This window comes from Mycetomoellerius zeteki, unplaced genomic scaffold (assembly GCF_001594055.1).
Source record: "Mycetomoellerius zeteki isolate Tzet28-1 unplaced genomic scaffold, Tzet1.0 scaffold174, whole genome shotgun sequence".
Classification (NCBI taxonomy): domain Eukaryota; kingdom Metazoa; phylum Arthropoda; class Insecta; order Hymenoptera; family Formicidae; genus Mycetomoellerius; species Mycetomoellerius zeteki.
The window spans coordinates 1,019,446-1,046,944 of record NW_017256696.1 but is presented as its reverse complement, the minus strand read 5'-3'; the positions used below and the strand labels follow the sequence as shown (position 1 = coordinate 1,046,944).

Genomic DNA, 27,499 nt, shown 5'->3' with positions numbered 1-27,499 from the left:
GGAAACGTTGCTACAGGCGTAAGCGCATATAAGCGAATAATACGCGTATTCTCGCCGTGTTAATTCTCGTTGAATGCGGTAACATGATTATCATTTTCATCATATAGGTAACTGGAACCGCAATATCAGAATCAAACACAGCGTTAAACGAAAACGAGAAATCAATCTTGTTCTGTGTTGAATAAACTATCGACCGACGCAACGCTCATTTCTGGTTTATTATTAATGATTGAAAGTAATTGATAATATCCTTCTCTTACTTCAAAAGTAATACACAACTCAAAAAGTAATACACAACTAAGGAATCAATTTTCGAAAATGTCGATTATCATAAATACGCTCAATTACCATAAATATTGGTAGAAATACTCGAAATTATGTCAAATGAATGTCATTAAATAGATTTTTATCGATAAAAAAAAAGTTTAATGTCAAAAATGTTTGAATAAAATTTTATATCGCTAAAGTGAAGTTCCAAAAAACAATAAAACTTTAATTTTTTTTTCATTAAAAAGCTTCTTTTTTAATTAAAATGAAAACTTAAAAAGAATTTTCACGATGAATTTAATGTATAAAAAATAAAAATGTATAATTATATATATATTAATTTAATCATCTTCACAAATAATAAATGAATATATTATATAGGTATATTTAATTAATCTTTGTCTTATTAAATCTCGATAAATCTAGAATATATTGGAAATAATGGATATCGAAACGATTAGCAAGACCTCTAAGTAGAGACGTGTCATGAATCTTCACAAATGATAAATGAAGACATCTATTAAATATATCCATTAAATTATTTTACAGAATCAATGATTTTATAATATGCATATTAAAAATAATAAAAACGATTAGACAGACTCCTACGTAAGGTATCATATATTACGACTGCAAAGCCGTATATTACTGTTGATAATAAACATTTATATATTTCTCTTTAATCACAGTGCATTTTAATATTTAATTCTTCAGTGTTTTTTCTTAATTAGAAGTTATTAATATAATAGGCGGGAAAGAGGGGGCTTTCCTCCTTTTCGGCTCATATCACGTACTTGCTTGCTTCATGGGATTCGGGAATTTTTTGATCCCCCGAACCTCCCGATAGGCAAAGCTCCCTAAATCTCCCCTCATTCCTCTATGAGGACGAGGAGAAGGATGTACTCTTTACACATATACTTTGCATGAAAAGCGAGATCGATGATTGTTCGGTTTCACATTGGTTTTCAACTTCCCATGCAAAGCCAGATTCTACATAAGTTTATACACTCTCGTATATGTGATGTATACCATATCCTTATTCTGATATTGCTACCAGTGCAGATTATTCCACTCTGTACTGCAAGCAGTAAATTCTTAACAAAACAAATTTGTATAACTTTATTTGAACACTTTGGCATTAAACCTTTTTTATAAATTGATAAAAATCCATTTAAGAGTATTCATTGGACATTATTTTGAATATGTCTGCAAAAATTCTTAACAATTGAGTGTGGGACATTTTCAAAAGTTTAGCCAAGTTAAGTTTCACAGAAAAGGGAAAAAACTATTTTTCGAATTTCAGCTGTTTTTTTATTACAAAAAATTATTGATTTATCAAATGATGTTGGCAAAAAGAAAAATATATTCAAATTTGGCATTCCAAGAATGGATCTGGACACGGAGAAAACCTTCGAAAAGCATGATTTTCATATATTCAAATTCTTGATATGATCAAATGTTACTTTCGTTTCATAACCATTAATAAAGGTTGAAGACACATTAATATCTCTCCACTCAGAGGAATATCACAATAACTTCATCCTTTTTGTTGCGACGATTTTAACAATTTTTTTAAGTAACTTCATTTTTGATGATAGAGTAATGTTTACTTATCAACTCATTAAATGTAATTATAAAAACTGCGTGTTTTGTCTTTTTTGGAGTAAGGAACTGATATGATTTCTGAATGAAACAGGAAATATCACACATATGAAAATTATACACTATTATAGAATAATCGCAATTTACAATATATTGTATAAAGACAAAAGTATTGGATTCTTTATAATCGTACGCTCGTAGACGCGCTATTCTATTCATCCATCTTCTATGTCACGTTTTTTTTATCGGATTATTCATAGCTGATTTGATTCATTCACCCACGTATTGCACAGCGGCACATTGAGGAAAATTGATTTGATAAATTGACTGCTGCGCGACAACACACAGAAAGACGGCGGATATGTAATTTTCTCATTTTAAATCTCCGGAGATCGTGGGCCTTGGGGGATCCGAGACAGGAACGCTAACGGAATTTTCGTGTCGCCAACAGGTGGACTTGGAACTCATCCAACTGGGCGTTCAACGAGGACGAGGAGCCGATCATCTGCGGCAACGTAACCGGCGCCAGGTTCGTGTCTCTCTGCCATTCCCGATTCCACTTTAGATAAGCTAATTCGAAAGATGCGTGGATCGCGTTACCTCGCGTCAACATCTCTACATAAGTGCCATTCGATTTTTCCCTCACGATGAAATTGCAAGGGAGGCGAGAAAAATGACTTTACGAAGATGCCTCTCCGAACCGACATGTCAGTCTTGTAGCGAAATTTCTTAACGTCACGTCCATTTTTCTCGATACTTGAGAAATCGGTAGTCTTCGACAACCTGACGGAAATTTCTTTATTCCTTACTGCGGAAAAATTTACCCGAAGTCGAGTAAAGCATTTGCGAAGAAAATTGGTTTTCAATTTCAAGAATCTCATGTTTTTTTTTGAAAGAAAATCTATGAATAGAAAGAAGAATGTGTATGAAAAAAAGTTGTATAACAGCATTAGCTAACAACAGTCTAATTAAAAATTATTAATACCAGTATTAATAAAACAGATATATCTTGTTTTTGTTGTAACAAAATATTATTTGCTTTATTAATACTACATTATTATATGATATTATATATACCAAGCATAATATTTGTTATTAAATTAACAATATTATTGTCAAATAAACTATTAATGCTGTTAATACAATATTATAATATATTTTTCTGTTCTATTTTGGAAACTTTATATAGTTATCCTTCCGTTTAAAATTTTGCATAGGGAATTATATTTATGTGAGGATTCGTTATAAAAATAATTTTTTTTCGTAACTTATCTTATGCATAGAAATATAGCGTTTAGCGATTTCTAGTAGAAACTCGTTCGCGATGAAATATAAATCTCGTTGTTGGTTATTAGTAATTGTGTAAAATCAGTACTCGAAAAAATCAGTAGTCTTTAATAACCCGATGAAAATTTTGTTTCATACTATGGAAAAATTTATCCAAAGTCAAATAAAGTATCTATAAATGAAGAGAGTAGTTACAAAAATTTCTCAATTATAAAAATTTCATGTCCTTTAGAAAGAAAATCAATGAATAAAAATAAGAAGTACGTACACTAAAAAAAATATATTAACAGCATAACAGTAGTCTAAGTGAAAATAATCTTATTAATTTAATAACAGTAGATATTAATGAGATAAATCATATATGAGATAAATCAGCTAAGCTATTTAATTTGTGATATTACTATGGTAATAGTACAAATTAAAGTTCAGTTACGTTTCTAACTCCGGAAAATCAATTCAGAGCGCAATTCGAGAGACTACAAACGCGGTATATAAATTCACATGAAATTAATTAAAACATTCAAGATCCAGTTTCAACCGGTATAAGCATTACTTCTTTCTTATTGTAAGTTAAGTTAAAATTATTTAACTTAAATTTAACTATTCAACTTTTTAATCTTTTAACTTAACTTTTAACTTTTTAACTTAACGCTACCAAACCCTGGATAAAACATAAATCATCATTGGTTATCGACAATTATATAAAATCGGTGAACCATTACAGACGATGTTATATAATTATTTATCACGTTATATGGTTATTTGTTATATGATCATATGATCACTGACAATGTTATATGATTATTTGTCATAGCTATTATAGTTAATCACGGGTGACATAAGGATATTTCCATTATGATATCCGGTTATGTCTGATCGCTCGAGCGTATCGTTTATAAGATCGGTTTATTTCTCATGTACTTTGGCGAACGTGCGAGGGTACCTCCATATTTATCAATTTTTAGGAAGCATACGTTCCCCAAATGATTGCGCCGAGCGCACGTAATATGCGCGACGGAATTCGCCCGACTCGTATAAATAAGTTTGCAAAAGCTTTACTGCTTTACAGTGGCGCATGAACTTTACTACTTTTTCGATATATCGGTGTGGTATTCCGTGGAAAGTAGGCTTTTTATTCGATCGATATCCAGAGCTGACAGTTTCTTATAACACTTTCGATGAGACATCCTTGTAAAGAACTCGTCCGTGGAAACATACTTATGGCAATTTTCCGTGGGTGTATCACGCCGAATTTTATAACTGTACACAGAAAAAACGATTTTGCTATAGTATCTAAAAGTTTAATTAGATACAGATCTAAAAATAATTTCATTGGACCATCAAAATAATTACGTAGAATGCTTAAATGTTGATGACGATGTTGCAAATAGTTTGATAGTTCAAACAAAATTACTTTTCTGTATCTTATAACTAAATTTTTAGATATTTCAGCAAAATCATTCTTTTTGTATACCTGCTGTTTTTTTTTTCATGAAACATAGGTATCTAATGAATATCACTTGACATCTAAATATCTTGCAATAATCAGATTTCATTAATGATTAATTGTTATCTTTTAATTACGTAAAGAATGTTGCGTAAGAAAAGAATGAATAAAGGATAGGATCAGCACGACGTATATTTTTTGTTTGCGGGGGATAAAACGTTGTAAAACATAATAACAAGAATTACACAGTTGCGATTTTTCAATTTTAATTTTACGAGATAATGGGGCGTTAAATATTCTTGCCTAACGAATGCAGGTCACATAGTCGATAGCTGCGCGGACTGAACGAGAATACTGACACGGTAAAGGCCGTGGCGAGTAATATTTCCACACTTGATGACATGTATACTGCAAACACTTGAAACGTTCTCACGGTTATCACGGATATTACTGTGTCGACAATGTGGGTCTTTCCTATTTTCCAGGCATTGCAACGAAAGCTACACTTGTCTCTGCGTTGGCCCTAATCCAAACCACGGTTACACCAACTTCGATAATTTCCTGTGGTCGATGCTCACGACCTTTCAACTGATTACCTTGGATTACTGGGAGGACGTCTATAACAAGGTTGTCGTCTGAAAGATTTGTTTTGTTCGTTTCATGGTATAAATGGATGGAAACTGTAACAAAAGTTGTGCGCTTTTTCGTGCCTCCAAATTCTTTCGACGTGTCTTTTAGAAAAAATTAGATAAAATGAGTTTCTTTTAAAATCTTTCATTATATCCGTTTTAACCTGCTTTTTTCTAAATCGGTATTAAGCGAACAGTTGTATTCAGAAAATTGATGGAAAGTGAAAATTAATAAAATTTGTTTAAAAAAAATATATTATATTTATAAAATATTATTATATTTTTTGTGGGTAAGTGTAAATCATTGCATCCTCCAGGAAAATATCAGCTGCAAATACGTATCAGCATATCATATTTATTATCATGAATATTTTATGCGGCTATAGAAATATAATAATAGAATGATTCTTTATATGGCAAATGATTTGTTATAGAAATGATAAAGTTTTACTGAACAGGTGTTATCGGCATGCGGACCTATTAGTGTCACATTCTTCACGGTCGTCGTTTTCTTTGGATCATTTTATTTGTTAAACTTGATGCTGGCTGTCGTGGCGTTGAGTTATGAGGAAGAAGCCGAGATTACGAACGAGGTATGTATTTCAACTTTTGACATACACCCATGTCTTACTTTAACCCTTCGAAGCTGATGATGGGTTTATTGGACTTATTCAATTATAATCTTTTGAATCTATTCAATTCTTTATATTAAATCTCAAATTTAAATTATTGTCATTAAAATAAACTTAGTATTCGCATACACGCACACGCACGCACGCATGCATGCACATTCTTTTTTATATACATATAAATTATGTCCTTTAAATTAATTCATGCTTTTTAATTAACATAAATTAAATGGGCCTTACAGACCCAATGTCAGTAATTGTGTTACAGATTTTGATGTCAGCTTCGGTAGGTTAAAGCTGCATCTCAAAATACAATATTAATTCGAATGCGTGATTTGAAAGAGTTGTGGTGAAATTTTACAATAATGCATTAAAAATAATAATTTGTACAATAAAATGTTATATCTTAGTTCGTTTTATTAATCACTTTTATCTAGCATTTTATGACGTTATCTACATTTAGCCGAGTATTTTGAGTGCAGGAACGAAGGAAAGATCTGACGGATCATCGCGAAGACTCAACATTTAGTTTCGATCCGTCGAAAATCAACATTAAGACACTGACGAAAAATAAACAAAAAAGAATTGACGCCCGTAAAGGAGTTTTGCTCAGCAGTTACACAAGGAAAAAGACGCGTAGAAGAAAACGCGGGAGGAGCAGCATCGGCCAGGAGAAAAACGGTGGTGCACGCAGCAGGTTTCTATATCTGTATTTACGACCGATTTTCTTTCGAAGTTCAATTTGTCATCCATTGTTATCGGACACTCGTGTTATGCTTGCAAGTTATTAAATGGGGCTTTTGATCTCGTTTAACCGAAAAATAGTAAATACAATACAAGCATATGACAATAACTTTTTATGTTCAAGATTGAAATGTTTATTCTTTGAAAAAAGAAATTGAATTTATAGAAGATTATATAAAATAAATGCTTTTAGCTCTTTAACTTGGAAAAATATAAATAAAATTGTCTAAATGTTTAATTGCGTGTAAAGCTTTTATAAATAAAGTAAAACTGAGGAAACATGAATTACATATAAATCTGTTTCTGCTTTTATTATTCAAGGAAAATATTGTTTTAAAATGAAAAAGACTATGAGTAAGAATAAAATACTTCAAGTATAAAGTTAAAACATTTGCTGTAAGTACAAAGTAGCAAGTGTAACAACGAAAACGTTTTAATTTTGTCAGCATCTTTGCGCTAAAAGTATTCAGTGCTTTCTGTTTATCCTATACGGAGAGTTAAAGTAATAATATTTAACACAATGCTTACATACACATATTTATATATGTATAAATATATACATATATATATGCAGTTTGCAGCGAAGTCATTAAGCAGCAAGCTAGTTCTAGAAAGACAGAAAGAAACATCGCCCTCATTTCCGAGAAACTGTAATAAAAGAAAAGCGAAAAAAAATGTGCTTGCCTTGCAATCTCATAATAATAGATGGTAGGCTATACTATATGAAACGCATATTCTGGCGAATTTTGTACAAGCTATCTCGGAACTACCGCTACTACTCTCACCTATCTTTAGTTTCTTTTATTAACTCACAATTGTTTTGTATTTAGCGAAAATTTTATGGGATGCTTTTCACCTAATCATTTGTAGCTGATCTTCCAAATATATTACAATACTAAATTAAAATTTACTTAAAAAAAAATGAACTAAAGGATAAAATTTTCTCTATTTTAATTGTTCATAATTAAATTACTGATTTTAATTATGAATTAATACTTCGATATTTTTTGTTTGTTTTGAAAGAAATTAAAAAATATAAAATATAGATTGTTTATTGTTAGTTAGAAGAAATGATTGATATAAATTAAAAAGGGTTTTTATTTCCTGAATAATATAAAATTACTTTCTTTTATAATTTTTTTATAGTTAATTTCTCATAACGACTTTATGATAAAATATTTATCAACTTCTTTTTAATTTGATTTTTTTCATAAAAAATACTAATTGTAAGTATCGATTTCGCGTTGAACCTAACCATAACTTTATACAGTTCTGAATCTAATTAGTATAATGTCTCGAATAATCGTTAATTTGCCCGATACGACCTCACCCTTTAAAATCACAATTTCTTAGATCGCTTAGCAATTTGAAATATAAATATCTATCACGTGTGCGCGTGCACTTATATTTAGGTATCTATGAAAATTATATATAGAATAATTCAGACATCAAAAAAAATAATATTAAAATATATATTCTCAATTTGAATAATATTTCTTCGAAAAATTTTCTCTAACACTGAAAAAAATACTGTCAAATATTTAAAAATAATATCAATATAATGTAGTCTCATAAAAAATTCGATATTTCTTATTTATATTTTATTGGAAGATAACTCGATCTTTTCAACGAAATATTAAATTCTCTCTCGAAATATATAATGTTAAATTCCATTACAGGTCCATGACGCCCAGTCCAAGTCCAAGTCCCAGGCACTCTAGTGTACGACCTTCCCACTTGCCGCTTCAGAACATTAGCCCCAGACCGCTGGAACCCAATACGGTTCACCGGTTAGCGCCGAATCGGGGTATGTTACATTCCAGACAAGCCAGCAACAATAGCAATCAGCAGTCATCTTTGGATGACTCCGGGGTGGTAGACGATCATGACGGCGACGATGTCACGTCCGCTGAGGAGCACGACAAGCGCGAGTTGCGGGAGCATCGTGTCGAGAAGTCACAGGAGAAATCCCCAAGGGAACTCGGCAGGATCCAACCGACCCAGCAAATGCGCCCAGATTGCCCACCGGCGCCGGTCACCGTGTCGGTGAGGACTGGCAATCGGGAGATTCGAGTGCTCAAATGCAACGGGGTCAAAACCAAGAAACATATGTACGCGCTGCCGCCAGAGTACCTGTCGCACATTGTAGTTTTAGGTGAGCAAAAAATTGCAACATGCTAGCAGTGTTTCTTTATTGAAATAATATTGCCAGTAATTGAATTAGTGGCTTGAAGTATTTCCAGATCAATTTGAAGTTGACTTTTTCCTCAATTAAAACTGTTAAAAACTTTGTCTGAAACTCTATTTGGAAAAATTTATTAACTACACTTTTTCACTTTGTAATTGTGATTTAATTAAAATTTATTACTCTCTCTCTCTCTCTCTCTCTCTCTCAATATTAAATGTTTAAAAGTTGTAGATAATATTTGTTGCGTGAATATTTTGTATAATTGATTTGGCGAACTAAAATTTATAAATTCCTTAATCAATTTAGCGCCAGTTTATGCTTAACTGTATGTATAAACTGTGCATAATGTATCTTAGGTCAAAATCAAGTAAAATTTTTCAAAATTAAATATAGTTTCGTAGTTTAATTAATTAAAATGTTCAATGTTGAATATTCAAAGCTTATAATAGATAATGTTGACTATATGGACTAACTTCATTATTTATTCAAAATCGCGGCTATATATCTAAATTAGTGCACTAACATTTGCAGATATAATATTGCAGATATATTCACGAACGAAAGATTAATGTCTTCTTTATTATATTTTTTTTTATTAAATTGAGAATGTTAAAATTTTTTAAATAAAAATTAAAAATAAAACATTGTGTTTAAATATTTGCAGATGATCTTCCAGATAGAAATTGCGATAAGTGTATTCAATGCTGCGTTGATTACGAAGGATGGCTAAGATTTCAGAATTGTCTGTATAAGGTAAATCTACTGAATATTCGCTTTTCTAAAATTTTGTACATGGACCTGGGACAGTTATGCATTACACGTGATTGACACAAGTAAACAATTACTAATTAACGTTGGACCGAAATAAAACATACTTAACGTTGATTTGATTCTATCCACATAAAATAGTTTTTCGAGACATATAATCATGTTAGAATTTATTTCGCCCTCTGTCACGTTTTGCTAATTCTACGTTAGATTATATTACACAGACATTATTTCTAAACGTAATAGCAATATCTGAACATTTATTTTGTTGATAAAATTTAGATTTAGTTTTTTAATTCTTCTCTTATTTTAATTTTCATAACAATTATTTAATTTATCATTATAAAAGAAATATTCTTAAATTTGTAACGCTATTGATATTGGGTGACACAGTATTGCTTTGATACGTAATTTTTGATACGAGAAAATAAATTATTTTTAATTAATGTATACAAAATTTTCATAATTTCCCCTAATTATCAGATTGATCAGAAAGCAACTCCATTTTTATAGCTTAAAATTATATATAGTATCTTCGTTAAAATTTAAACTAAAAAACAAAAGTGATTTCTCACATAAATTTAAGACGAAACCTTCATATGACCATGTGATCGAAACGATTTAATTTGAAAGACACAGTGTCAAAGTAGAAGAAAAAATGTGTCAAAGTAAAAGAAAACTACTCAAGTTATTTTAATGAAATTTTGTATATATTTAAAGTTTCATCAAAATAATTCGAGTGATTTGCGAAATTTTTGGAAAAAAATTGATGACCACTGATATAGCTTAGTGTTCAATAACTTGGCTCATTTGCATGTAAAATTTATGTCTGATAGCATTCTAGGGTTAATTTAGTAAGAAGAACGGATCACAGATTGCACACATAAAAACAGTTACTTTTCCTTAATCTTATTGCGACATGAAAACAAATCGCAGAATAATTTGCGTCAAGGTGGTGAGAGATCCCCTGTTCGAGTTAATGATCACCCTTTGTATCGTCTTGAACACCGGCTTCCTGGCAATGGAGCATCACGGCATGAGCGAGTCGATACGGCAGGCGCTCAACATCGGCAACAAGGTGTTCACCAGTATCTTCACATTCGAATGCTTCCTGAAACTCTTGGCATTGAGCAAGGATTTCTTCAACAATGGCTGGAACAACTTCGACTTGATTATCGTTTCTGCGTCGCTTATCGATTTAACATTCGAATTGGTAGATGGCTTGTCAGTGATACGCGGTCTCAGACTGTTACGTGTTTTAAAGCTCGCGCAATCCTGGACGACTATGAAGGTCCTCCTCAGCATTATCATTTCGACAATAGGCGCGCTCGGTAATTTGACTTTCGTGTTGGTAATCGTGATTTATATATTCGCTGTGATCGGCATGCAGCTGTTTAGCAAAGACTATACTTTGGACAAATTCTATCCGGATCCGGTGCCGCGATGGAATTTCAACGATTTCTTTCATTCGTTCATGATGATATTCCGCATTCTGTGCGGCGAGTGGATCGAACCATTATGGGATTGCATGCGTGCGGAAAGGGACGACGGGCCGGGTACGTGTTTCGCGATTTTCCTGCCGGCTCTAGTGATGGGCAACTTTATGGTCCTCAACCTCTTCTTGGCGTTGTTGCTCAACAGCTTCAATTCCGAAGAGTTAAAACAGAAAAAGGAGGAAGTCGGCGAGGAATCGAAGCTCGCGCGTTCATTCGATCGCATACGATCGATCGTACGTAAGCAGAAGCATCGGAAGGAGAATTCGGAGAACGAGAAGAATATCCGGCTAGAGCAGATCGTGCGCGAGGTGATGGACAAGTCTGACAAGGAGAAGTACGCGATCCAAGAAACCGTGCTGAGCCTTCCCAAAGACAATATTTATAATAGATCGTATCAGGAGAGTCTCAATCAGCCGGTCTTCACTTACGATCCGATTTATCGTCAGGCCACTCTCACCACCTACAGTCAGAGCAATCAGGAGACAGTCAAGGAGAATAAGAAGCTGACCGAGAAGGGCAATAGCAACGAGACCAATCCCGAGGAGAGTATAGAGTTGGAGGTGCTCAAGGACGTCAACCCGGACGAGGAAGTAGCCATGCTGCCAGAGGAAAAGCTGGCCATTCGAAACGACGAAAATATAGGAAAACGTCCTTGGCACGCTCTCGTGAGTTACGTGGACGAGCTCACGGTCGGGGGTAGAAGGGATAGTAAAGGAAAGTACATCGACGGAATGGGCTCGTTTCCCGGGTTCGGCAGGAATAAGAAGAATAAAGAGCCGCTTGATTGCTTTCCTCAGCACTTCTATCAGAAGTAAGATGTATTTTTATCTTCGTTTATCGGCAATTTAAAATAGTATAAAATAAAAATACTTGAAATTATTTATAATTTAAATCAAAATCAAATTGAAAATTGTATTTTAGCAGAACTGTCCATTTTGACCATTTTAGCTCTGCTAATTACACTGGTTGACATCATTTTGGCCTTAAAATAAACAAAGCTGTTTCTAGTAAATTTTGATGCGTTGATTACGAATTTGGTCCCGAAAATGTCTTATCACATTTCGAAGAAATATCCAAATTAACGCCTTCGGCAGTAATTAGTTCTAGTATTAAGTACTCATAAAGACAAAAATTCAGAATTTATCGAAGATTCAAAATTCAGTTATTCAAGGTTTTATTAAATGTTTATTCATTATGCAATTGGATAATGTTCGATCGATATGATTGTTTAGGTGTAGCTGTATCAATCGTTGCCTCGCCACGGATCTCGGCAAAAAATGGATAAGAATCCGTACAGTCGTCCTATCGGTCGTGGATACACCAGCTTTCGAATGGATGATCCTAGTTTTAATTTTCGCATCTTCCATAACGCTGTGCTTCGAGGACATCTACTTAGACGACAATCCTTTTTTGAAAAAGATTCTCTATTGGACCAACCTTGGCTTTTGCGCACTTTTTAGCGTCGAAATGCTCCTAAAATGGCTAGCCTTAGGCTTCTGTAAATACTTCACCAGTTTCTGGACAATCCTGGATTTTATAATCGTTTTCGTAAGTACAAATCAGAGTCTTGCACTTAATCGGTGTAAATTTTATAACTGTGGGCGATCGCATACGTGTGGCATGAAATGTGTTTTCGGTTCCTTTGCTTGTTTTGAAGCATTATATATTTGCATTCAAGATGAGCCATCTGATTTTATAAATAAATAATAATTTTTATTCCTAACGAGAATTATAAAATATTCATATATTGTCAAATAGCATAGAATAGTCTGTCTAGATGGTTCAACTTGTATATATGATAAGATGAAGTAATTGAGATCATATTGGATGAAACACGCAATAATTGTTTGAATGTTGTTTCCGTGTTCCTTTTTTTATATGTTTTATGTGTGGCCCCGTGGATCCAGGTACGTTGAAAGTTACATGTCTCAGTATGTTTTCATTTTTATCGCGTTAATTTAAAATGATATTTATCGCAAACGCATGTGGTATACGTTACTTTTTTATTAATTATACATGAATTACCAGACGAATAATGTTTACATCATTAAACTTTCATATGCATAAAAAGAATAAATAATAATTGGTTAAATAAAAACAAAACTTTTCTAAAACCATGATTATATTAACGAAATATTTACTAATTTATGGTAAATTGTAATATCTTTAATGTTGAAACAATTCCATATGAATTTATATACCACAAATCCAATCCAGCAAATGCGCGCCGAATTTATTTTTAGACTTGAAACACAATCCTAGAATAGCACTATCACAAATTAAATTGACAAACACTTCAATATTAATGCTCACAGACATCTTTATAATAATCGTAAAATCTGTAAATAATTTTATTGCGAAAAATATTATCTTGGCCGGGGATTTCATGCATTCCATGCGAGCGTCTTCACCGTTAGATCACCGAAGCCTTAGTAATATTCTTTCGCAATAACTAATATGTATAAAGAGTATGCATTTTAAATGCCGCGTGTATAAATAATATTATTAAATAGACCGCGATATGAACACACAGTAGAAGAAATAAAGGCTAAGCTATTTGTAATATTACTACTCTAGTTCTGTTAGGATTCCTAGTCAGGTTCCAAGGTCTAAAAATAAATTCGGCGTGCAATTTACAGGATTGGATAGGTGATATACAATAAATTCATACGGAATTATTTCAACATTAAAGATCCAAGCTTGATCGTTTAGCCTTTATTTGTTAATTGTTAATAAAAATAAACCAATATTATATTACGGTTTTTAAATATGTCGCTGCACGCTTTATAATACAAGGATTTACATATGACAGAAACACAAAAGGAATGAAAGTTTTATTCTCTTTATGTAGTTTGCACATTTGCTTGTTTAACATAGCTTGAAAATTTAATTTCCTGCACAATTTATTCTTTATAATTCCTTGTAAAAGAACTTCATTACTTAATATTTATCCGTAATTCAATTGCACAGTATACACAAAAAGTTCCCGGAGAATTTAAATTAAAAATCAGTTATGACAGACAAAAACTTTAATTTATTTTAATGTTCTACACCTGTACATATCTTTATTCCCGATATGTTTTTTTAGAACACTCGCGCAATTATATTTATAATACAATTATTAGATTATTCTTAAAAGTAGATGACTTCTAACTTTTTTCTATTTTCTTTCGTCGATACGTTATCACGCAAATATCAATTATAAATAGATATATTTTCAAATTAGTTTATCAAAACTTGAGAATTTAATCGGCATGAATTTATTTAGATTTAATGAACTATATTGGGATCTAAATTATGTTTTTCCCAAACACAGGTATCCATGTTTAGCCTTTTGATAGAAGAAAATGAAAACCTTAAAGTATTACGATCACTGAGGACACTACGCGCCTTGAGGCCGCTAAGGGCGATTTCAAGATGGCAAGGCATGAGGGTAAATATATTGCAGACAAAAAAACTCAATCTACGAAAATCCGTTTGAAACATGAACGATAGAATATGTGAACGTGATTATTGCGTTATTCACTGATTGTGAGAGGATTTTTCTTCCCGGCTCGCAGATCGTAGTGAACGCGTTGATGTATGCGATACCTAGTATATTCAACGTGCTCCTCGTCTGTCTCGTGTTCTGGCTTATTTTTTCGATAATGGGCGTCCAGTTCTTCGGCGGTAAATTCTTCAAGTGCGTTGACGAGTACGGAGAAATGCTGGATATTTCGGTAAGTATCACTCATTTTGTATTAATTCGAATCTAATTATCAGGAAGGAGAATGACATGCGTGATATAGTATGCGTGCATTTAAATACTTTCATGAATTCCAATTTATTTAATTCCAACAATTATTTACTAGCCAAAAATAATAAAAGACCAAAAATAACCATTTAAATTTTTTTTGTTACGAATAACTATTATCGATATCGGAAATTGTTTTTGGTTATGAATAACCATTATGAACAATTTCCGGCATTAGTAATAGCAACCGAAAACAATTTTAATTATTTATGGTGATTATTCGTAACCAAAATCGCTTAAAAAAAATATAATTGTTGTGTTATAACTTTTTTTAATTTTGATTATAACAGTTAGGATTTTTGTGTACTAATATTAATTTTCTTATATATATATATATATATAAGATATAAATTATAAAAATTATTTGTTTCAATCTCTCATAATAGCAATCAAATCTGAGCGGTAATAATATTTTTCGTAAACGACACGACTAAACATATCAATTTAATTATTACGATTTGATATTAATCCAGGACATTACAGTTTTCTTACGCAACCGTTTCGATTTCAGATAGTGAACACCAAGGAGGAGTGTTTCAGCAAGAATTATTCCTGGCAGAATAGCAAGATTACTTTCGATCACGTTGGCATCGCTTATCTAGCTTTGTTTCAAGTGGCGACCTTCGAGGGTTGGATGGAGGTAATGGAGGACGCTGTAGATGCGAGAGGAGTAGATCTGCAACCACAAAGAGAGGCGAATCTGTACGCCTATCTCTACTTCGTCATATTCATCGTATGTGGTTCATTCTTCACGCTCAATCTTTTTATTGGAGTGATCATAGACAATTTCAACATGCTGAAGAAAAAGGTAAATGCATGGTGTAATTACACCATAGCGCATGGGTAAATGTGAATCTGATAAAATCCAGTGAAATCATAATTTTTAAAATATTACATACTTTGTTGCGCGTGGGAGAGAGTTCGTTTCAATTTCACATACGAAACAAGAGTGATTATTTATGCGTCGTATAATCGCGAAATAAAGTAAAGAAAAATGTAAAGTAAAGAATTTAATATAAAGTAAAGAAAAATATTTCTTAATGGATATATTTTTCTTTATTTTATATCAAATTCTTTACTTTACATTTTTCTTTATTTTATTTCGCGATTATACGACGCACAAATAGTTAACTTGGCAAAATGTTCACGTTATTATGCAAAGGTTATTTAACATCTTCGCAGAAGCATATCTTTGATATAATTATTTAACACTTCATTTTAATGGTTGCTAAAAACATTTAAATTTGTTATTAAATATCAAAAATTAAAAACTATTCACAGTTTGTTATTAAATATTTATAGTTGTTCTCATATCAAGTTATTTCTTAATATAAATAGCAAAGTTTCTTATGGATTCTCATAAAATTTATATGACTGTAGAATAATAAAACAACGGTATTTTTTTTCAGTATGAAGGTGGGGTGTTAGAAATGTTTTTGACAGAAAGTCAAAAACACTACTACACTGCCATGAAAAAACTCGGCCGTAAAAAGCCACAAAAAGTTATAAAACGTCCGATGAACCAATTCCTCGCAATGTTCTACGACCTGTCCAATTCTCGCAGGTAATTGTATAATATAACGCTTTGGCAAAGAAAAGCACATTGACACTTTGAGCAAAGAATTGTGTTGCTTTTGTCAATGGTTGTACAAATTAATGTCATTAATGACACTTTGGCGATCAACTTTATTCTTTACTTTAATCTCGCAACAGTTAAAAATGCTAGTTTTCTCTGCAAGGAGCATTATTATATTTAAAATATAACTTAACTATATTTTAGTAAAAAAATAATTTTCTCTTAAATATAAAGCTAAATAAAATTTTTTATTTATATTACATTTGTGTAACATATTTATAATTTTTGTAGATTTTGTTTCTGTACTATAATATTGTTTTCTTTATAAAGTCATTTATTATTGCAATTATTATCATAACTCTGTTTTAATTATTTTTACAAAAATTGAAAGTTTTCAAAAATGCTGAAAAAAATGTACATCTTTTCTAAAATTTTTTATATATAAATTTTTACGAATTTTGAAGTATTCTGAGATTTTTAAGATTTTTCATTTATAATTTTATTTCATAATTTTTGTAAAAAATTTATAAAACCTGAAGAAATTTATGATATATTTTTACAACAATTTTCATAAATTCGAAATATAAAAAATTCTTAAAAATATGAAATGAAAACTTTTTCCATAAAGATATTGTTTAACATCTTGCATGTTAAGTTTTTCACAAATTTAACTCGATCGAGACAACTATTTGATGCCAAAGCTTTAATCTGGCTTCGCTCAACACAATCAAATACACGTGTGTATTATTTGTTGCAATATAACGTAATGAATGCGTAGAAATGGTGTGGTCAAAATGACGTAAACGGTACGTGTGAATTCGATGTGGCGGTCGTACTGTGCTGCACGCGTTCGATCGCAATGCAGCGCGAGCAATGCGGCAGGTGCATATTTCCTCTATAATCACAGACATTTTAAATTAAATCATTAACAAGTTTAAGCTTTCACTTTTGGTATTTTAATTAATATTTGATGTTAATTAGTAAATATTCGTGTCTCCATTCTTGAAATTAACTTTGCCAAGTAAATTAAATTCCTTTACAGTAATTCGCGACGTGTTAACGGTTTAAGCATAAATGTCTGTAACCCAAATTGTTCTTAGAGTCATTTCAAAGCTACGATCGCCCACCTCTTCACTGCTCACGTTGCTGTGTTTGGATGCGTGTTTCACAGAATTCCTATTTATCTATTTTATTGAAATTTACAATCAAGATCATATAGACAGGTTCTCGAAGATTGCTTTCATGTTATCATTTATCAGCGATTAACAGCGCACAAATAAAAGAAGACCGACAATGGAAAATACGTACCGTAATTTCATGCAACTATGGTCCTAACTCCTATGCTACAACTAGGTATAATCCAAACACGCACGAAAACACCGATTTTTATATTTTCGTGTATGCGGGTGTTTGGACCATTATACTTGTGTAGGGCCATAGTTGTGTGAAATTACGGTAATGTCTAACATCAGAGCAGCCTTCTACATTGGAAGCGATCTATAAAGCTACCATTATCTTCATCTTCAACTTACTTATTTATCAACGATAAGAAGACAACTTTAGATCGCGAAAAATAAGGTAAGAAGAAATATATTTTACTATATTTTGAAACAGTTATTTTGAACAGTCTTTAATTTAATCGTCCTATTTTTTTCCTCAAAGATTCTTTACATAATCTTTTTATCAATTATAAAACTTTCATAATATTAATTCATTGAGAGCTTTACTTGTATACATATCTGATTATTTTTATATTAACATGTAAAAATATAAAAATGTTATCTTTAAATAATGACTCATATAACTTTTCGAACTTACTGGATTATGTTATAAAGCAGAAAACTATAAAATTTTTGTTTATTTTTCTGTATTCTTAGTTGCTAAATTTTATGTCGATTCAATAAATAATTTGTATACATTCGTTTTTTTTCCGATAATATTTTTTTTTCTCGAATCCGTGCGAGTATTGTAATATGTATACAAATCGCCAAGAGATATAGTGCGTGAATTTTCTTTTCAGCTTCCAGAAAAGGCAAAATCGCGGAAAATAAATGCTGTGACTCTACAATCCGTTTCTCAGAGTAATGGAAAATCGATACTCAAAGGACATTAACACTCGCCGTCTCTAAATTGTAGATACACAATGTCGGTGTGCAGTGTACATAATAAACGAGATAAGCTGCAAGCAGGGAGCTTACGTAAACGTCGTAACTTTATAATTCTGCACACAGGGATTAGATACTCTCTTCTCGTAAAATCCATGCAAATGCAAAATTAACTGTATAATAGCAGAAGATAGAATTGTTATGACGGTATCAGTGCGTGAATTACGAAAAATCTCATTTACGTACTTTTATCAAACTTACTGTTATAAACATACATATTTTTGTCACATATAACAGAGATACATGTTTTTATCACAATTAAGATACACTTAAAATTATTTATATTGTTGTACAATTTTCTCGTTTTTGCGAGAGAGATCGTTTTATTTTAACTATTTAAAGAAAGCGAATGAACGGTAAAGTTAAATGTCATATTTGTCCCATGTACTATCAGCAGATATTATTTACGTCATTTTTACCGCATGAATGTTAAACTTGCATGCACCGCTTTGACAAGAAGAATGACGATTAATTTGAGTGATTTGCGAATTACAAAAGAGAATACGATCTGTGGATCTCTATTCTGGAAAAGAAACGTATATGAAAAACTAGAGAAATACACTACAGTATATGTTACGTATACTATAGTTATGTATACTATTTCTCTAGTTTTTCGTATACGTTTCTTTTCAAGAATAGGCTCTGATCTCTCGTATAATTTTTCAGATTTGAAATAGCTATCTTCGTTTTGATATTTCTCAACATGCTGACGATGGGGATCGAGCATTACAATCAGCCACATCCTATCTTTTTTGTCCTCGAAGTGTCGAACGCGTTTTTCACGACCGTTTTCGGCTTGGAGGCGATCGTCAAAATAATAGGTCTGCGTTATCATTATTTCACGGTGCCGTGGAATCTGTTTGACTTCTTGCTTGTATTGGCGTCCATCCTGGGTATTCTAATGGAAGATATCATGATTGATTTCCCTGTTCGAGTCGTGAGGGTGTTCAGAATCGGCAGAATCTTGAGGCTCATTAAAGCTGCGAAAGGTATCCGCAAGCTGCTCTTCGCTCTTGTCGTCAGTCTTCCAGCACTCTTCAACATCGGGGCCCTGTTAGCCCTGATCACATTTATCTACGCTATCATCGGCATGTCTGTTTTCGGGCATGTCAGGAAACAAGGCGCATTGGACGACATGGTTAGTGTGTGCGGATAGTTATATTATAAACGCTTGTTTGTTACAGACTGTGGATTGCCTACGATCATTTCAAAATTGAATGTTACATCCTTTTACGTCCTTTAATTTTCAATTACTGTTATTAATAATTAGTGTTTAATTATTGTTATTAAAACTAATATCTTCCTTCGCAGGTGAACTTTGAAACGTTTGGTAGAAGTATGCAGCTGCTGTTCCGTTTGATGACTTCGGCTGGCTGGAATGATGTGTTGGAGTCGTTGATGGTGCAACCACCTGAATGCGATCCTACACCGAATAGTCGACAGATGAACGGAGATTGCGGATATCCCTTGCTAGCGATTACGTACTTCACATCGTTTATCATCATTAGTTATATGATAGTCATCAACATGTACATCGCCATCATTTTAGAGAATTTCAATCAAGCTCATCAAGAGGAGGAGATTGGTATCGTCGAAGATGACTTAGAGATGTTCTACATCCGATGGTCGAAGTAGGATACTATTCTCTTTACTATTCATTCTAAAGAAAAATTCTTCGTTTTATAAGTCGTATGAAGTATTCAAAATTATTTAGTCATGTGTTTTTAGAAATATTGTGATTTAATTAGTAAGATAATTAAACTATATATCTTCTAATAGATAATTAAAATAATAATGTGATGGCAATCTCATTGCAATTTTAAATTGAAATTTTCTAGGTACGATCCACATGCAACGCAATTTATTAGCTTCTCGCAGTTGAGCGACTTTATAGCAAGCCTGGACCCGCCGCTGGGGATATCAAAGCCCAACGTGGTAGCGTTGGTCAGCTTTAATCTTCCCATCGCAAAGGGTAACAAGATTCATTGTCTGGACATCTTGCACGCGCTCGTCAAGCACGTTCTTGGGCACGTCGAGGAATCAGATGACTTCAGGAAACTGCAAGAACAGATGGATGTTAAGTTCAAAAAGCAGTTTCCAACTAGAAAAGAACTGGAGATAGTGTCTTCCACGAGAATCTGGAAGCGACAAGATAAAGCTGCCAGGTTGATTCAACGTTCCATAAGAGAGTACATTGCGTGAGTATGACTAACTTTGATTGAATTGCAAAAGTAGAGGACTTTTCGACTCAGTTTAGTCCGTTCTATAATACTTGCGCACGAAATATTTGGTGGTTATTCTGGGACACCCTATATATTGTACATAATTAGCGTACCTAAGAAATAATAAATATAATAACTAAACAATCTCGATATATATACAGGATGAAGAAGGAGCGCGAAAGAATTGCTCAGGAGGTGGATTCGCAGACGCAGACCTCGAGCCCAGGTGGTGTGGATGGTAGGAGCGGAGGTGGATGGGGCGGTAAGCTGTCGGCTCTGCTACATGTGCACCGGGGTAGCCGGGCCAGTAGCCGCAAGTCCTCCAGGGCCAGCGACGCCAGCGACCTCAGCGAACTCGGTACCGCTTCGGCGTGGTTATTCCCGAATCTTCCTCTGCTGTTGCTCTCCGGCGCCACCGGAACCCACGAGGACCTGCCACCCCCAGCACTGACCGTGTCCCGTCCCTCACCAACCGCTGATCAACCCTCCGCAGCCTCCAGCTCTGGCTCGGATTCTCATATTACTGTCAGGTTGGTTTAATTTCGCACAACAAAATAAGGTAATTATTTAGATTGACGAATAGCGCGCTGATGACCTTGACCATGATATATATTGTTTAGGTCATGACCTGAGTGATCTTCGAAAGTTTTAGGTGGCGGTCACTATTCGTTCAAAAGTTATTAACAAATAAAGTTTAAAAAAATAATGTCTTATTTCTGCTATATATTGGTTACGTTTACACTGTGCGCTTAGTCCGCGACTTTATGACAACGATCGTATAGGTCGCGGACTAAGCACAAGGTGTAAACGTAGTCATTGACGGGCATATATACTGTTTGCTAAAGCAAAGTTTGATAAAGCAACTACAACAGCTAACATTGCATCTTTCCAAGAAAATATAGAGAAACTATAGAGATACAAAAACACCTTAATAATCTAATAAAATAGAAATAATGGCTACAACAAAGTAAAATATGGAAGACCATTCTCCCGGTCATCGAAGATTAACCGACCTCCATTCCCTCCCTCTTGCTTCACTCTCTTTTCTTCATTCCTCTTCCCCCATCTAAAAAAACAGCGTTTAAACACACGGAGATAATTCGCCAAAAACGCATAATTTCTGTATTGAAAGTGCCCGTGGAAGCCTCAAGAATATTATTATTGTTTTATTTATCGTACATTGCTTTCTACACAAGTTGCAAGCACACACGCAAACATTTTCTTTGCAAAATACATTCAACTATATCGTTATAATTATGTGTCTCACATGACATTCTTCGTATATCCCGTAAAAATATTGTTCAAGACAAATGGAGTTCGTAGAGAATAAATAACTCAAGTACATCCTGCAAATGTCATGTATCGAAAAACAGTAATATTATTATGTATCTGCATAAGAAGTGAAAACATTAACAACTGCTTGTTCTCTATTTAAAGATCGTTGGGTCCCACGCTGGGCCGGCAGGACGCAGTGGAGAAGTATCCAGAGGAGGACGTACTCAGTCCACCATCCTCGAAGCGCAGCTCCCTGCGGCCGAGCGGCACTACCCTCTCGCTGAACGCGTTGCAGCGAGATATCAAGGAAGCGTTTAACCGACGATGTGGCAGTCTGAGACGACGAGCACCGCCGCCGGAGCCGGTGCAACTACCAGTCGAGAGTAGTGACGTGAGTATCCTGGTGACGGAACCCAGTCCGGAGAACACGGCGCCGCCCTCGAGGCCGCCGCTGATCAGGCAGCAGTCGGAGGCAACGGTGGTGCACGTACTAGTGCACAGGGAAAGCGAGGAATATCAGGACGCACCAGACGATAGCTGATCTTAGCCGACAAGCGGATAGCGACAGCGGCACGATTCAGTGATAATACGATAAATATAATACATACGTAGACGTATATTATATACATATATGTAGACTTTTCACACAGCGCAGATCTAATTTTAGATAGGGCGATAATCCGCATGGCTTCTTCGGGGCGAATCTCCTCGAGTCGGAGAGCGTGTTACGTTATGTGTGTGAGTATGTATGTGAATGCGTATGCGTGGTCGAAGTATCTGTGTGTGTGATGAGACATTAGTGTGATTCTCGGCTGATTTTAGAAAAGAAATTAAGCCTTGACTGTGGATCCTTGTTAATTTGATAACTGCTTATTCAGATAATTATTCTTTTAGGAACGCGATATCATTTTGTTGAATCTATGATGTGATCTCGATTAGAAATGTGATTAGAACTTATCACGCCATAATTATTATGAAGATGCTTCCTAATAGTCGTTAGGTATTATTTATCCATATTATTTATTGGTATTAGATATTATATTACAAGAAGTTAATTTCATGCTCCGATACAATCTTATTGTAATATTTAAGCGAGAAAAAAAAAGACAGATATAACATCTTATTTCCGATAAAAATGAAATGTTTAGTATTTTAAAGAATATGCCTAAAAAAATAATTCTAACGATTCGTTGTACTTCGGAAGAGAGTAAGATTGAGAGCCATTATTAAGAGACGAAGGAAGGGACAAGGACGAAGTTAAAAAAATTGTTCGATTGCAAATGCAGATAGAATACGTCGTTGGAGAAACCTAGATCGTTATTATGTTAACGCAACTTACTTTTGACAAAAATGCATGCACCATTAATGCTGGGTTATCCATAACGACAAAGGGATTACTTAAGGATGAATTACCAGCGTAGCGAAAGTACTAGATGTAGCCGTTTTCGAAACAGGAATGTAATTTGTTAAGATACATCAGTTCTTGAAGTGAATCGAAGTGGAAATGTGAAGTTCCTTCTTTTCAACTTCAGCTACTTCTTTGGTTAATGAGACATATTACCATACTATTGTATCAGTAAGAAAAATTGATTCGCAATATTAGGCGTCAGTGTACTTAAATAACGAACAATTTATTATATTATTAATTTTACTGCATAAAGAGATCCACATTGACGCAATTGACAAATCATTATACATATAAATTCTAAGAGCAATTTAAAGCTTTCCAAAAATAAAGATATGCATCTTACACTTTAACTGCATATTTCAGACGTTTTTTGATTGTATATAATCATTATGATTATACATAATCATATTATACATAATTATATTGAATGTAAGATACACAAATACGTACAATATTAGTAGTTTTGCCGAGCAGAGAAAAGTACTGCATTAGTCGTGAGAAATGAGAAGTATTATTATGAATCCATTAGACTAAACAATTCATGATTAACGCCAGTTTGACGAGTGTATTCGAATTTACTGCATATTCGCTAATTAATTGTTCTAAAATAAACTCGAACCATCAACACGATATAAACTTTTTTCCCAAGATAAGCGACTATTTCTAGTAAATTACGCTACCCTGGTAAGAGCATGCTTTGGATTTTATAATTATTATCGTTTGCATCTTCGATGGATTAAAAATTTATTAATTTAGCTATTAATATATATGTATATATACATATATAGCTATTAATATTTAGCTATTTATAATTTAGCTATTTAATCTCAGAGTTGGGTATCTATACATAAACACGCAAGCAGAATGTAAATTGTCACTTTTTACATAATCCAATTAAAGAATCGCATTACTCTTTATTATTTATTTATTCAGATTACTTGTTGCAAGGTAATTTGGGTAAATGCATGTTGTACGTAAATGCATATACATACCCAACACTGAATACTTCAAATTAAGAATTTTGGAAACACTGAAATTTTTCGAATACGCTAAAATATCAAATCGAGGTTTTTATAGATAATTGGAATACTTAATAATAATATTTTAGATTATAATTATCAGAAACAATTGTAAAATTTCCAATTGTCCGATAAGTCGCAAAATCGATTGCAATGACTCGCTTACTGTTTGGAAATAGTGTTTTAGTGCTATGCTATTGTATATCATTAAATTCTCAGACATTGCCGGATAGCTTTTAATACTGATTTAACGTGGCTTCAATAATCGAGAGAGCGATATTTGCACTCGCGTGCACATAGAGACGTTTCTCGATTAGCGTTTAACGGAACCTTTTTACTATAACTCTACATTTATATACGTCGTGATCCTTGTCTTTTACGTCGTAATTAAGGGTGGTCGGACCAAATCTAGGCACATTCGACTCTGTTGTATGGTTTCCTCTTTAAAGAAGAAAAAAGAGGAAACCCTAGATCGTTAGCACGTAGATAATGTAGATCGCCCGGAGTTTGCTACGAAGAACAAATTTTATCGATATACAAAAAGAGTACTGCCTCAAATCTTAGAATAAATTAATCGCGTCACTAACGGCGAGCAAGATCGAAAAAAAAGAAAGATGGACGAATGACTAACAGATGGAAATAATGTGGCTTCCTTCGGTGATTATTATAGTAACCAAAGTATTCTTCTGTTTCTTTTCCTATAATATAAATTAATAACAACAGGATCAATTGACGAAAAGGAATACATCAACGTTGTAGCTATTAAATTCTGAATTAATCTTCGCTTAAAAACATTTTGTCTTCATTTTTTTTGGTTGTCCAGGGCATGCGTAAGCATAGTTGTAAGTGGTTGTATTTGCAAGAATTGACCAATCATAGTAGAATATTCTTCTAATATTCGACTGTGATTGTCAATTCTTACAACTACAATCACTTACAACTACGCTTATGCAATTGTAGAACGGGCTTATCTATCAATGTATATGCTTTGAATCAACTTCTTTCCCGAGCTTACGTCCTCCATAAACATTAATATTTTATTAAAAAAAAAAACATCCTCAATAAAGATAATAAAAAATTTATTTGAACTTTGTTGAGCCGATATTTTCTTCAAATATTTTCATATGATTTAGTATTATGACTTTCTCGTTTCTTTCATATACTCGTATTTCTGCAAGAATAAATCTAATTTCAATAAATTAAATTAGTGAAGTGAACTTATAATTTGACCTTATAATTTCGCTTTTCGGGAAGAAGAAAACGGCAAATCGTAAAATGCTGCTCTTGAAAACATTATCATTATCTTTTTGCTGACACGTAAAACCGAGTCTATTCTTTTTCGTTATCATGTAAAAAAAGAATACTATTTTTTTTTTAAGGAAAAAACACATGAGGCTTTCTCTACATTTCATTAAAGATCTCTTGGATGAACGTGGGGAGGGGAAATGTTAGAAAATGTACATTTGAATTTTCATGAACAACGAATTATTTTAAGGGGGTCACGCCGTATTTTTGTCATAAGTAAACATTATATTTCGAATTGTGTTATGAATCCTCCGGGAAATTTCATGTCATTTCGGACGGGGGAGGGAGGCCCTGCATCTCCTTGACGTTTTCTCCCTTTGAGAGGCAGAACGTTGCTGAGATGTCACGATCTCACGTTGATATACATTGCCTGTTATCGATTAGCAAACACCGAAGGTCGCGCATCAGTCTGCTGGAATTCTGGTTCGTACAGTGCAAGGTCCCTATTTTTGAAAAGAAACATAGGTATGTATAAATACGAAAAACTAGAGAAATACTATAGTATACGTGACATATACTATAATACTTCCCCAGTTTTTTGTGTACGTTTCTTTTCAAAAATAGGACCCCAGATATCTAATCGGTATATGTTCTTGTGTGTGGATATGTCTTGCGATGTCTAACGCAATTTCCGTTTCATTTATTGGCAAGGGACATTATTCTATATCTGATGGAGTAGGAAGAAGGGAATTTTCTCCAAAAAAAAAACGCAAAACTTTATTACTATGCAATTCTACGATAAAAATTGAAAAAACTATCTGAAATTTTCTTTTGAAGTAATAAATAATTTCATATTTACTGTAAAAAAAATTTTAGCCATAAAGACTTTCAAGGAATATTTTACATGTTAAATTGAGGCACAAAAAAAGTATATATTTTAAGTTTTGATATTTAATAACATATTTTAAGAAGGAACAAATCAGTTCAATTCGGCATCTGACACTTGAATAGTTTGAGACTTCACATTTAACAATGTATTTTTAGAGAGCTACAGCTGCAAATGCTTACTCAACATTATGTAAACGCAAATAAACGAAATAGAAAAAACATTTCATTTTGTCGTCGATGGAAGAATCAATTGAAAATTAAAAAATTAAATCAAATGTAATAAATAAAAGAGTATAAACGCCAAAGCAAGATCTGAGTAGATCCCGCATTAAAGTTCTTAAGTAGTCGCTGCGTATATAGGATCGTGACATCATAAGTGAGAAATGACACATTGAAATTTCTTGTATGGCATTTGTAAATAAACAGAATTTAAATACAACAAAATAATAAGATCACTTTAAAACACTTGTAAAAATGGATAGCTGAAGCTATCCTTACCTCCCTGACAGTCAATAAGTAGTCGTAAAAAGCAAGTGAAGTGAAAATAAGCATATGCATTGAGTAAATGCACTTCACTTATACAATTATTTACTAACTGTTAGAGAGAGGGGGATAACTTCTGCCTATTTTTATGTGTTTTAAAGCAACCTCATTATTTTATTTTACCTAAATTCTCTTTATTTATAAATGGCATGCAAGGAACTTCAACGTATTATTTCTCACTTATAACGATCTAATATGGTCGCGGTGACTATTCATCAGGAGCCTTAATTAGACTTTGCTTTGGTTTTCATGCTTCTTTATTTATAATATTTGATTTTAATTCTATAAGCCTATTTTTTATTCATTAT

At 33.1% G+C, this 27,499-nt stretch overlaps 1 protein-coding gene across 1 annotated transcript in view; it reads left to right on the top strand.

Moving 5' to 3' along the window:
- LOC108721532 (Na channel protein 60E) overlaps positions 1 to 22,735 on the top strand; it is an 87,447-nt gene extending 64,712 nt beyond the window's left edge. Inside the window, exons 5-21 of the mRNA XM_018446122.1 lie at positions 2,321 to 2,398; positions 5,089 to 5,230; positions 5,691 to 5,825; positions 6,344 to 6,558; positions 8,285 to 8,760; positions 9,458 to 9,546; positions 10,514 to 11,868; positions 12,290 to 12,605; positions 14,374 to 14,490; positions 14,618 to 14,776; positions 15,362 to 15,658; positions 16,260 to 16,414; positions 19,258 to 19,729; positions 19,903 to 20,222; positions 20,430 to 20,789; positions 20,975 to 21,343; positions 22,251 to 22,735. Coding sequence (XP_018301624.1) covers positions 2,321 to 2,398; positions 5,089 to 5,230; positions 5,691 to 5,825; positions 6,344 to 6,558; positions 8,285 to 8,760; positions 9,458 to 9,546; positions 10,514 to 11,868; positions 12,290 to 12,605; positions 14,374 to 14,490; positions 14,618 to 14,776; positions 15,362 to 15,658; positions 16,260 to 16,414; positions 19,258 to 19,729; positions 19,903 to 20,222; positions 20,430 to 20,789; positions 20,975 to 21,343; positions 22,251 to 22,629 — 5,434 coding nt within the window. The 3' untranslated portion in view covers positions 22,630 to 22,735. The remainder of the gene's footprint in view (positions 1 to 2,320; positions 2,399 to 5,088; positions 5,231 to 5,690; positions 5,826 to 6,343; positions 6,559 to 8,284; positions 8,761 to 9,457; positions 9,547 to 10,513; positions 11,869 to 12,289; positions 12,606 to 14,373; positions 14,491 to 14,617; positions 14,777 to 15,361; positions 15,659 to 16,259; positions 16,415 to 19,257; positions 19,730 to 19,902; positions 20,223 to 20,429; positions 20,790 to 20,974; positions 21,344 to 22,250) is intronic.
- Positions 22,736 to 27,499: the final 4,764 nt, after the last annotated feature.